The sequence below is a fragment of the Dama dama genome, chromosome 15 (genome assembly GCF_033118175.1).
Source record: "Dama dama isolate Ldn47 chromosome 15, ASM3311817v1, whole genome shotgun sequence".
In the NCBI taxonomy this organism is placed as follows: Eukaryota; Metazoa; Chordata; class Mammalia; order Artiodactyla; family Cervidae; genus Dama; species Dama dama.
In genome coordinates, this window is record NC_083695.1 from 63626153 (window position 1) to 63639290 (window position 13138).

The 13138-nt window shown below is 47.5% G+C and overlaps 1 protein-coding gene across 5 annotated transcripts in view; it reads right to left on the bottom strand.

Annotated features, from left to right (window-relative positions):
* The window catches only part of SORBS1 (sorbin and SH3 domain containing 1), a 232300-nt gene that overhangs the window by 10276 nt on the left and 208886 nt on the right, over positions 1-13138 (bottom strand). For 4 of the 5 annotated variants that reach the window (XM_061162242.1, XM_061162241.1, XM_061162244.1 and 1 more), the window contains one exon: positions 11904-12098. In XM_061162242.1, the coding sequence (XP_061018225.1) occupies positions 11904-12098 (195 nt within the window). Of the gene's footprint in view, positions 1-9537; positions 10315-11903; positions 12099-13138 lie in introns of all 5 variants that reach the window. The other variant, XM_061162243.1, reaches the window with a different exon arrangement.

Here is a 13138-nt window from a genome sequence, read left to right on the forward strand (position 1 = left end):
TCCCTGAGCTCATCCAGCAAGTTAGCAGAAGCCCTGTCTCCTGGATTCATCTACTATCTCGTTGGACCTTCTCTTTCATCCTTGACCCATTTCCCACATTATTAATTGTCTCCACTGACATTATATTTAGTGAGTCCTACAGAAACCCTGGAGACTGGCAAGACAGTGTTATCATCCCATTTTCTTTTAAATCCTAAGAAGCTGATGCTCAGAGGGGTTTAGCACATTCCCCAATGTCACACAGCCTGCAAGAGCTAACACTGCTCCACCACACCATCCCTTCCCATTCCCCCCTGCTGTAAATGCCCCATCTGCTTGCATGCCCTGTGGGGCCAACTTCCATTCCAGACATCACTTCCATACTCTAGTCCTTTGAAAAACCACTTCAAGTTCTCCAAACCCCTCCAAACCTCATTTCCTTAAACCAGCCTCCCTGGTCTCTGGCAGGATTAAAAGAAGAGATAGAACTCAATTAAAAAGAGAACTGCAAGGGTTTTTGCTCCTTAGAAGATGTCTCAGACCTGCGGGCCTTTGCCAGATGACTGGGAGCTGACCTCACTGCCCATCCAGCCTCTGGATCAAGGCTTTTGCATAACAAAATAATGACACTCCCAAGTATCTACTATGTGGGCTTTTATGTGGCATCCCTGAGTGGGTGATCTTTACAGGCAGATTTTGACTTGACAGAAGGGAAAACTTTCTAAAAGTGAGAGCTGTCCAATAGAAGGGGCTGCCTTGAGAGGAAGCGGTTGTTGGTCCCAACAGCTGTTCAAGCTGAGGTTGCACTGACAACTGCTACAGGGGAAACTAGAGCGCTGCTGCCCAAACGCTGATGTGCGTCAGCGTCACCTGGGATCCTGTTAAAATGCAGTTTCTGGTCTGACACGTCTGGGATGTTCATTTCTATGTGGGGATGCCTATACTGCATGGTCCACAGACCAACTTTAGGGAACAAGGCTCTGGAGCATCTCATTTATCTAACACTGAGGTTCCTTAGCTACAGTGAGCTAAGACTGGTTAATCTGGATGACACCTCATGAAAATAAAAGTTCTCAAAAAAAAAAAATTTTTTTTTCCCAAACTCCAGCTGGTGGCCTACCAACCTCAGGTCAAGTGTAGTACAAACAGAGGATGCAGACAGTCTACTGACATGACCTCCAGTTTACCAAAGCACTGTAGCATCAGTTGTAATCCCAAAGGAATGACTGGGATCAACCACACAGCAAGTATTTCGTACTTTAATTTAAAAGAAGTTTGGTGAATCAGATATATTATGAAGAACCTGATAGCTTACTATCCCTTTGTTTTGTAAAGTATCTTTTAAATTTTTTTAAAGTTGCTTTCAAAGCACATAGAGGTCCGTTTCCTAATCTGACTTTCATACTCACCCTTGGACTTGGGGAGGGCAGAAGAGGAAAGTTTAAGGCTCAGGGAAGTCTGAAGATTTTCACAAGGTGCCAGAGCCATGGGGTACTGAAACTCTAGAGTCTAATCGCCATACACCACCTCCTTCTTAGCTGGTGATGGGAGAGCTGGGGTAAGAATGATAGCAACACCCAGCTTCTCCCTCTTCTGTAACTTTTCTTAAATACTTTGTGTAAAAGGTGCAGTGTGCAGTAATGATATCATGCAGTCATTAACTCAAGGATCCAATAGTACTGAAAAGGGATCCTGACCCAGCTAATATGTTCCTCAGACTCAGGTCACAGCCAAACTAGAGGATAATCATCACTGCAGCCTTCACATCTGGATACATTTAACATCTAGTACAAACTTAACTCCCCCCTCAGAGGTGACTGGTTCCCTACTTAATGTCTGTGGAATAAATGAAGGAAGAAGGTGAAGTAAATATTTATCCTGTTAGCTAAGATTCAGTCTCTCCCTATGTGAAATGCATTCCTTAGATTTAAACCAAATATCTCACAGGGCTGAAATGTAAACCAGTTTTTTGAGGGGGATGAGTGGGTATGGCATGTGGATCCTTGTTGGAGATGGAAATCACTGATATCCACCATAGGGACTTCCCCTTCATTTTGAAGGCTGTTGACCTTCAGGCTTTTTTTTTTTCCTCTCTAGGTGTATGTTTTTTTCTCTCCCTGGTCCTGTTTTCTAACCATCTACAGCTTTATATATTTCTTCCTCTGAAACTATGCTACCTGGTAGCCAGGAGCCTCACATATCTATTCAACACTGAGACAGGACCAGTAGGAAATGTGTTGTAAGTATGAAATTATTTCCACTTTTTACAAAATTATTTTTTTTACAAAGTTATTTCAAAACTTAGTATAAAGAATTTAAAATATCTCAACAATTATCCTGATTATATATTAAAATGATACTATTTTAGATATGTTGGATTAATAAGTCAAATATACTACTAAAATTAATTTCACTCACTCCATTTTACTACCAGAAAATTTTAAATTACATACATGACTCATGTTATATTCCTGCTGGCCAGTGCTGCTCTAAACCCTCCGTGGGTCTCAGTGTACACCCTTCTTTAAGCCCAAAAGCAGACAAAGTTCTAATCACGACCTCAGCCAGGGCTAGGGATAAAAGGACTATTATCTCATGCTAGGGACATTTCAGACTCTTGGAAATACATCCCAGTTTTTCACATGTTTAGAAAAAGAACCACCAACCCCTCCACCCCAGCGCACCCTGCATAGCCTCATCAACAGTAAGCAGGTGATAGCTACTGATCCAGAAACTGCTTTTCTTCCATTTTTGTGCAGACACACACAAGTTGGCCCTCTTGGCCTGGAGCTTGTGTCTCACTCTCCCGAGAGAGCAACCTTGTGTGTATCCCTGCTCTGTGGCCCTGCTGCCTTCCCACCTCCAGTTCACAGCGAGCAGTCCCTCAGAAATCGGACGCCGGTCTCTGGGGGCTGTTAATCCCTCTGGATCCACAAAAAACACCTGGTGCTCCTATGAGTTACTAAGCGTTCTCTTCCAGCTCTGGGTGTTTGCCAAAGCCTTGAAGCCCAAAATAAAATGTCCACAGGCTGGAGGCCAGCAGGAAGTCCTGGAGCTGCGGGCAGAACAGAGAAGCCCCACCCCCACGTGGCCCAGAGCCCTTCTAGGGCTGGCACGAGTCTCAGAGATGGTGAGCCGCTCCAAACCTTCTCCTTTCCTCAGACCCTTACTTTCTGGTGACCAGCGCTGGCCTCCCATGGGGTGCTGGACTGGAAGGGAGGGTTCCAGGACAGACTGTCACACTAGTTCATTGTCGCTTGAGGAAAATGCTTAACTTCTTTGGATTTCAAGTTCTCAGTAAAATAAGAGGCTTGGACATGATTTACATAAATATCCTCTTTGGCTCTGACGTTCTCGTGTAGTCATTAGTGTGTGTGCATCCCATGAACTGAGAACAAAGACTGGGCCGGGCTGACCTGGTTTAGAAGGAGCAGCACTTCCTCACTGCTCACTGGAGACGGGGTGGAGGGCGGCTCTGATTGCAGCCTCCAGGGTGTCCGGAGGGTTCTCTTCTGGCTTTGTGGGAGGTGAGGGGCTGCCCTGATGGCAGAGAAAACCACAGCTCCTGGAGGACCACAGGCAGACTCTGCCAGAGGAGGCAGGAGACCTGAATGATTCGGGCTCCTGGCTCTAGGAAACCTCTGCAGGTCTGCAGAATAGTCTGGCTCCACTGAGCCCTTCTCTTGGGTGTACTAAGAAAAAGAACCCAGCTTACAAACAAAACAAATGATAACCAATCAGTTCAACTGCTTACCACCTACACTCAATCTCCTTGCAGATCAGTCCACAGACAAGCTTTGATGTAATCTGAACCTGATGATAGCACTAAACTTACACACTTAACCTTCTCATATATTCTGTGGTGGGGTCTGTTTCTTTCCTAAAACAATGAGACAACTGATGCCAAACGTGTATCCAAGTATGGAGAAACCAAAAGTTTCCAAGAGAATGCCTTTGTACTCAAGGTGAGAGAATAAGAAGAAGCACTAATTTACAGGGTGTAAATTCTAAATTTTCTAAAGTCTGGATTTGTGTGAATAATCCAGAAAATCCTTAAGGAAATCAACCCTGAATATTCATTGGAAGGACTGATGCTGAAGCTGAAGCTCCAATACTTTGGTCACCTGATGTGAAGAGCCAACTCACTGGAAAAGACCCTGATGCTGGAAAAGACTGAAGGCAAGAGGAGAAGGGGGCAACAGAGGATGAGATGGCTGGATGGCATCCCTGACTCAACGGATAAAGTTAGAGCAAACTCCAGGAGATAGTAAAGGACAGGGAAGCCTGGCATGCTGCAGTCCATGGGGTCTCAGAGTCAGACACGACTGAGCAATGGAACAATGGCAACAATCCAGTAAAAGGATTCTTCCATCTTCTACTTTCTTCTCTCCTCCAACCCCATCTTCCTCTCTTAGGTGAAATGGAGTAAGAGGATAAACTACTTTTCTTTTCCCTGTTACCTCGATATCACACAACAATATTTAATGAGTCCCAATTACATGCTCTGTGCTAGGTGCACTCACCTCCAGAAAACCTCATTTAATCCTCATAACAAGTCAATATTAAGTGGTCAATATTTACCTCATCTTATAAAACTAAGACCCAGTGTGTCTGAATTGGGAAGTGAAGAGCCAGAATTTGGACCCTGGTCTCTCTGACTCCAGGTCCCACACCTCCCATCATGCTTGATCTGCCAGAGGGAGATATCCGAATAGCTGGATGGAAGTGCTGATCAAGAGGCCACCTTAGTTCACATGTGCTCTGCAGCTGGCATGAGCTGGGTTTCTACTGAAATCCTCCATTTCTCTCCTAACACCTCTTTTAGGGGTGGATCCTGAAACTTCAGGTCTTAGTTCCCTGGGCCTTGACTATTAAGCATATACATACCTGCTGGTGATTTTTCTAAGAACTGCAACCAGCGTCTCTCCCCACCCTGTACATTGTTGAACACTCTGTGTATATTTAGAGATTTCCCTTCTCAGGGAGTCAAAGGAAAATGTTTCTCCTTATTAGGTGGGTGTTTTAACATTTAAATTTCCTTTTCATTCTTGTAAGTTGTATCACATGCTTTCCCTTTTATTTCTGATTTCTATGCTCAAGGCAGGCCTACAGCTTTTTTCTTATCTTAGTTCTGGGAACTCACCTAGTTTCCATGTGGTAAGGGCTGTTCCCTCTGAGCTCACCAAAGCACATTTTTTCGGTCCTGTTTCCCTTCCCACTCTCCTTTCTCCAAGGCTGTAGTATTGTTCTTATCCTTCTCAGATGCTTTGAGGACACAGAGCTTTCCTGAATACTTTTATTTAAAAATTATTCCCCCAGATTATACTGTTATAATTATGCAAAATTGTGTGTGTGCCACCCTCTTTCCCAAACCCCTGGCCTAGACTCAGCTAACCTCAGATTCTCAAAAGTTTTGTGATCCAGAAAACGTTACAAGTCACTGGAGTGACTTTAAAGATTCTTTTAAAGTAAAAAATTCTATGAGGATCTCTTACACCAGTTATAGAAGCTCCTAACAACCAAATCTGGAGGCTAGTCAGCGAACAGTGCTTCTCTCTTGGGGAAAGCTCAGAAAATATTGATGAATGCTGGAGAATCCCAAGACCATCTTCCCCTTCACTTTCTTGACCAATTGTCCTGAATCTTCCTAGCCAAAATTATGCTCAACAAAACCCAGGAACTTGGTTGATAATTCCGAACTCTTGGGCATTTTGTGTATTTTTGTCCAATTAGTTGTCCCTCAAAAAACAAAGGGAAACACTTATTTTTTCACTATGAAGGTCCACAGGTCTATTATAAACCCCCCTCCTTAAAATTTTGTATTTTTTCTTCTCTTTCCTTATAACTGAAATTCACACAGGATTTTTAGTTAATCAGAGACTATCAAAACTAACAAGAAGTCAGCTTTGTCTGGATCTTTTGTCTATGGATGGTGAAGCCAGAGAAGGGAAGTGACTCACCCAGAGACACACAGCAGGCTCATGGCAAGGCAGGAGATAGAGCCCAGGAACCCTAACTTTGAATGCAGCACTCTTCCCACCGATCCTGTCTTCCTCTAATCGCCCCTTGCCCCTCATTCACCCCCTTCTGCTGTTCAGAGAACTCCTAGCTAAAAACATGCACAACCGACCCAAGGCCACATCAGCTTGGGAGTCTACAAAAGAGTGAAAAGTCAAACCCTTTCACAAGGAAGTGCTCACACGTCTGCAGAGTTGGGGGTTGTGGGATGGGCTGGACAGGTGACTCAGGAGAAAGAAAGCAGCAGAACAGGGACTAGCACCAAGTAGGGAATGTGGATGACCAGTTAGCAAGGGTCACAGGACCTGTGGAGGATGACCAGACTCTGTGAGGAGGTGCTGACCAGTATCTACATGTGCACCAACCAGCCCTCCGAGCTTTGCTCACAGCCCCTTCTCCCCACCTGCGGACACAGAAGCCCCACTGAAACCAGAACTCACCTGCCCTTTCACATTCCTACCCCTGGGGCTTAGCTAGGCTATTTGCTTGCTTAGAATGCTGCCCCGCTGCTGTTCACCTATCATAAAACTCCCAGTTCCTGAAGCTCCAAATCAGAAGTCACTTTTCTCTTGAAATCTGTCCACCTCACCCCACACCCCCCACCCCTTGCTTATTCTCATCTTGAACTCCCCAAGGAAACTGTTTGTGACCCTCCTTCCTGGTCTACCTTATAATTATTTTTGTGAACATGTCTTATCCCCCAGTAGAGATCTACGCTCCGTTAGTTGGGGTCATTCATAATGTATCTTTGCTTTCACTCAACAAATACTTGTTGAGCACCTTCCTCGTAACAGGTGTCCTGGTCCTTGCACCCTGCCGGTGACAGACAAAGGGACAAATACAATAGAGTTGATAAGTGCCCCTTAGATCAGGTGCTGGGGGCTGTGAAAGCACAAAGTCCAGCATTTAATCTAGTCTTGCAGGGGGAGGGGAAAGTTGGCAGGAAAGGCTTCCTGGAAGGAGTGGAGAAATAAAGGATGGGTGGAAACTTTCCAGACGCACAAGCAGGGGAGACTTGGGAGGGTGAGGCTGGTTTAGCTGTCAAAACAGCCAGTTCCATGAGGCCTTCTAAGCCCAGAAAGGAGGAGAGACTTTCCTGAGAGCAGGGGGGCCCCTGACAATGCTCACCCCTCTCTGCCTCCTGCAGCATTTTGCACAGTGCCTGGAACATCCTAGACAATCAAATAGAAGAGGAAAGGTCAAAACACTTCTGAGTGTCTTTTCTTGCTCTCTGGTTAGATTCCCTCCCCTTATAGATCAGAATATCTATCTAGGTCCCCAACACTGATAACAGAGTTGAATTATTGGTTCGGCTCCTTGCCCCCAGCAAGGACAAGAGCGACTGACAATTTTCTTGGTAATACAAGCAGGTCTGGAATGCATTTGTTCAAGTAAGTGCCACAGCCTGAGGTCACTGGGTCACCAGAGAATACCTGTCATTCAAGCCCTTCCCATCTTGTGCTCTGTCAGCCCAAGAGGGCCTCAAGAAAGGCAGAAAGCTTCCTTGGAAGGATCTCACTTCCCAAGCTGTCTTCCAGGTCCCAGTCCTAGGAGGGGAAGGTGAAGGAATTGGTGACGGAGTGTGTGGGCAGCAGCCGTTTTTCACATAACCCCCCGGCTCTCAACATGGAGTAAGGCCAGGGTCCAGCGTTTTGTTGGGAGAGCAGGAGGGAGGGGATGCGAAGGGGTGCACCTGGGGCCTGGAGGCCCACCAGGAAAGAAAAAGCAGTTTTCAACAAGCTTGGCTTTCTGTATTGGCAGCACACCGCCTCCTCTCCTAGTGAGGAAGTGGGAAGTGTGTACCCCCAGCCTCTTCCGAGCACCGTGTACGCATCCTGTGTACAGTCCTGGCACTGGGCCGCAATGACTCACCACCAACCACGAGGAGTCACTTCACCACCTCTCCCCCAGCAAATTATTTCTTTCCCTGACTGGACACACCCTTCTCTCCTCACAGAACATGCCTTCCGGGAACACCTGCCCAGGCAAAGCCTTCCCCAGGTATGGCTATTTCCTCAGCACTGCCCTCAGAGCTGGAGCAACATCCCGCTTCAGGGAGCCTTCCCGCCTGCCAGGCACCACACCTACCTTCTTTAATCCTTACACTGTCCTGTGAGTGAGAGACAAATTGCACTCCTACTTTGGACAGGAGAAAGCCGGTGGGGAGCTAGAGACTGACTACTGACCATTATCACACTCTGTCCTTCCCCGCAGCAATGACGCCCCACTCCCCAGCATCAGGCTGGGGCCGCAGGTCTGGCCAAACCTGCGCTTCAGGCCGTAGGCTCCTGCAGCCTCCAGGCACACCTCTGCAGCTGTGCGTGCCAGTCTCCCTGAAGCACAGGCTCCTCGAAGGCAGAATGGGAAACCCTATATCCTGCCCAGGAGGTGTCTATAGGCCTCAAATGAGTATCTGTTGAGTAAATGACACTTTAAAGGGAAACTGAGATTAAATATCATCATCTACCATGGGCATTGTGCACAGTAGATAATAAATGGCTTGGAGACATCTTCAAGAATTCCATCTGGTTCAAAAGACATTCTAGAAAGTTCTCAGCTCCAGAAGCTCCAAGGTGAAGAGCTTCCACTTATAAAGTACTGATGTGTTCCATTCCCAGCCCCTATGCTTAGCACTTGACATCCATCTATTCATGAAATCCTCTCAACCAGACTGTGAGGGAGTTGTCATCTCCATTTTACAGATGAGGAAACTGAGGCTGAGAAGGGGAAAGTAACCCAATTCCAAATCACTAGAGAGTAGAGGGGAGCAGGCATTCAGACTCAGCTACTTTGAAGAAGCTGCCCAAAGGCTCTGAATTCTGAGGTATTAAACAGCATAGCCAGTATTAGAACCATGATCTAATTGCCACATTCACCTCCCCACCACCTGCCCCCAATTTTTAAGCCCTCAAAACATCCTAGGGCCACCTCGGTCCAAACCCCAAAATCTTTGTAGTTGTCCCAGACAGAAAATGGGACAGTTGCCTAAAAACCTGGCCTATCCTTCAAGGACCCCAGCAGTGGGTTGATCCCCCCAAAACCAAGACGTATGTGCCCATCAGTGAGCAGCTCAGCTCCCACACAAACACAAGACAGGACGGAGACCCGACAGGGCTAAGCGCTGGCAGGCAGAGTGCCACGGGTTATGGAAACAAAGCGCAACGCACACAAAACCAAACCACACGGAGCCAAACTGAAGCCTGGTGTTCTCAGCTGTGTTAGAGCAAACCCGGGGTCCTCTCCCAGGTGCAGCTGGGCCAGGAGGAAGGCCTGCCTTCTTGTGGGTTTTTGCACCAGGCCAGGAGGTACCCAACAGTGTGGCTTACTTTGGAATCACTTCGAGAGGCCAGAATACAGACTGTCCCTGGCCTCCAGCTGTTCCAGCCCTGACAACCTAATGGATGACCCCTCCATCCCCTCCTGGGTCATATTTTTGTTTCCAAACAAGCAAACGGGTCTTGCGGGCATCCACTCGGCTGTGGGTGAGGCTGTCCCGCTGCCCGAGATGCCCGGGCACACACGGTCATGCTGCAGGCCTACCTGGCTCGCACCCGTCCGAGCGGCCTTCCTCTCGGCCGGCTCACCACCTCTCTGCAGCTCTGAGCGCTCAGCCTCCCTTCCCGAGAAAGGGCCCCCCAGGGGCTGCTGGCGGGGCCGGCTCTCCTCTGGGGTGTGGAGGTCTGTGAGTCTCTGTTCGGTGCTCAGGCACCTGACCACGTCTGACGGCCTCAAGCAGCTCTTCTTAGAGATGGCGGGTCCACCTGGGCATCTCTCACCCGCCTCCCTCTCTGCTTTCCTCTCACGCGCTCCATTTCCATCTCGCCATGGCTGCCGCTTACCCTGGCTGCTAAAGGCGTCGCTAAGCTCCGAGATGACCCTGTCAGATCGCCCAAGCCACGGCTGGGAGAAGCTATCCTGGAGGACCCCCGGAGGTGGCACATAGGTACCACTGTCTCCGTTGACGTGGAGGGAGGCCTGGGCCCCAGGTGCTGGGGAGTGGGCTTTGTGCGGAGGCGGCAGGGCCAGCGGGGAGACCGCTGTATGTGGGGTGGACCGGTCCGACCAGCCCGAATGGGGAAGGCTGAGGGGCAGCGAGGAGCTGGGCCTTGCAAACAAGGCCAGGGGGTCACTGCTGTAGATAGAAGCCTCGGGCAGAGGAGGCAAGGGTGGGGTCAGGACCAGAGGACGCCTGCTCGGGACCCCTACAGTCAACGAGATCCACTCAGAGGTGACAGCGTGCATCTCCGGGGACAGGGCTCGGCGGGGGTGGGGCAGAGATGAGGGGGCTGGCATGAGCAGCTTGCTGTGACCAGAAAACTTCAAAAGAGAAGGAGAGAGAAGAAAACAAAAGAAGTAAAAGGCACAAGTGTCAGCACAGAGAATAAAGGAGGAAAACAATCACATGGGATGTCCAGAGAGGAACAAAATGGAGAGGATGAACAGGGCACGCTGGTGTCCAGAAAGGAAATCATCTGGTCGGGCTGGGAGAGAACCTGGGATGTGGATGCAGGTGCATGTGTGTGGATGCATGGGTGTGTGCAGGCGGGGGAGGATGGAGAAGCAGGTGGCATGGAGATGGGAGAAAGGGTCCCATTAGGACAGGAACAGATGCTGCTGGCTGGTCTGCAGAATCAGATTTAAAGGGACACACTGGGAGCTCCCTACCCCCACTCCATCCAACTGCCTCTGCAATGAAGCCCTGACCCAGAGCCATGAGGAGAGAAAGGTGGCCTGGCTGAACCACTATGTTGTACACGGAGACGAATATAACAGTGTACGTCAACTATACTTCAGTAAAGAGTTTAAAAAGGTCCTTGTTCCTGGCCCTTCTTGGGCATTTACTCTCTCTAGGGGGTTCAGTGAAGAGCCTTCCAGAGAGGTGTAGGAGCAGTGTAGCCATCTTGTTTCATAGTTGTACTTGGCTACAGTCAAGCATAAAAATCTAGCAGGGTTCCTCATGCTGTGACGAAACAGAATGCCTTATGCCCAGCTCCCACTCTCTCCCTGCGAGATCACAGGATCTAGATTTCGCCGTGCAAAGAATCCTTGGGTCAGCCTATCTCATGCTTTCAGCCAAGAACCATCTCCTGGGGTCAACAATGGCAAGTGAGACAGGAGGAACTCATTAGAGGTTGAGAGAAAAGAGGCCCCCTCCAAGTGTCATCCTGGGTCCCCAGGTCCTGCTCTTGTTCCCCTGACCGTCCTCCCTGTAACTTACCACTTATGGTCAGTCTTTCACAGAAGTCACCCCACTGTGCCTCTCCTGAACCCAAGGTTTGGTTTTTTTCCTTGGCTTTGGGATAGTAAGGATGGGTTTGGAATAATTTATATTTTAAAATAAGTTTGTTCATAATTAATGTTTAGGAAGCAAAGACCATATTATGCTTATAAATATACTTCCTTTCAGCCCATAGACAGAGATGCTGTAAGTTCTTTTTGCAACCCAGTTCTTGACTGCAAAGAATATTCTGAATCTGGTCTATATGTCTGAGGATGAGGACGTGAAATTCTTTCAGTCTTTGTATTCTGCAGGCCAATCTTGACCAGTAAGATGATTAAGAGAACCATACTGGCCATGGTATGTATGGGACAGCGGTGGTACCCAGACAATCAGCTTCACTCAGCATAGGATGCTGCCAGAACAGAGTTTTGGACCAACTGAAAAAGACACTTATATCTCTCCCTAATCATCTTGTCCCCAGAGCAATCACCTTAAGTGCTTCCTTTTCCCTGAGATAATATTTCTCCCAGCAAATTCTTGACAAATGCCATTCGTACACATGAAAACAAACCCTGGGATGTATACTCTCTGCACTGCTGCAGACCCACCCCAGAGGGACCGTGTGCCATTAGCACTTAGATTTGTCGGGCTGAGTGTGAAAACCAGTGGCGAGAAGCTTAGGTACCTGAGGGCTTGCAGTGGCGCTACGACTTGGGGAGGAGGAGAAAGGCAGGTCAATGTAATCCGCGGGGTTTTTCACCAGTGGCCGTTTGATCACATCCACATAGGTGATGGGGAAGATGCCTTGCCGGGACGTGCCTGGGATCCTCCCTTCGTACCAGTTCTCGTCCACCTGTCGAAGCAGTGTGATCCTCTCGCCCTGCAAGACACAGCGAGGCAGTGGTCCTTGCCCTGGCACACCTCAGCACGTCTGAGATCCCTGCCTGTAGTCTGTGCTCTCCTGCGTTACTTGTCACGTTCTTCTATCAGAAAAACCTTCTGTGCTCATCCTGGATGAAATTAATCATCACTGAGATGGAGATGCTAACAGAAGTTAGAGCTGCTGGGAGTCTGTTAAGCTTGGTCTTTACGTATTTCGCTAAAGAAGGTCAGACTCATTCCTCCAAGCTAACAGGAAAATGTAATTGTCTTTTTTTTTTTTTTTTTTTTCCTGCACCACAAAGCTTGTAGAATCATAGTTCCCTGAATGGAGACTGAACCTGGACCCTTGGCAGTGACAGCATAGTCCTACCCACTGGACCACCAGGAAATTCCCCAAATCTAGTGGTTTTGACTCGCTTAATGCAAAACAGACAGATATTCAATCTTCTTCTCTAAGGTAAAGGTTTTGGGGGTTCTTTTTCTAACATTTTATTTTTTCCTGTATCATTACAGGAAAATTAAAACATAAACATAAGGCAGAAAATAATCACTACCTATAATATTATCACTGGGTCACCACTGGTAATATTTTGGTACAGATAATTCCATGTGAATTAGACTTGCATATATTTTTTCTTATAAAAACAATATGCACTGTATTCCCCTTTGTAATTTGCTTTTTTGGTACTGAATAACATACAGTATACATCCTTCTTTATCAAGAAATATAATTCTATGTTTCTCCTGGCGGTGCACAGCTTAATGGCCCACTGCAGGTGTTCTATTGTACATACATATAATGGCTTAATTATTGGTCTCCTGATGTAGGGCAACTAGGTTGCTCCCACTGTTTCTCTTTTCTATAAGGTGGTTCATCTTTTTTCAAGGCATAGCCTCACTTCCCTCAATCCTCAGTAAAATTCTTAACTTCAGTACCTTCAGCCAGCCAGAGAATTTTGACATATAGAGAGTTTCCGAATTCCTGGAAAGAACAGTATCTCTGCCTGGCTTAACTGTGTTCAAAATAAGTACAAGCGC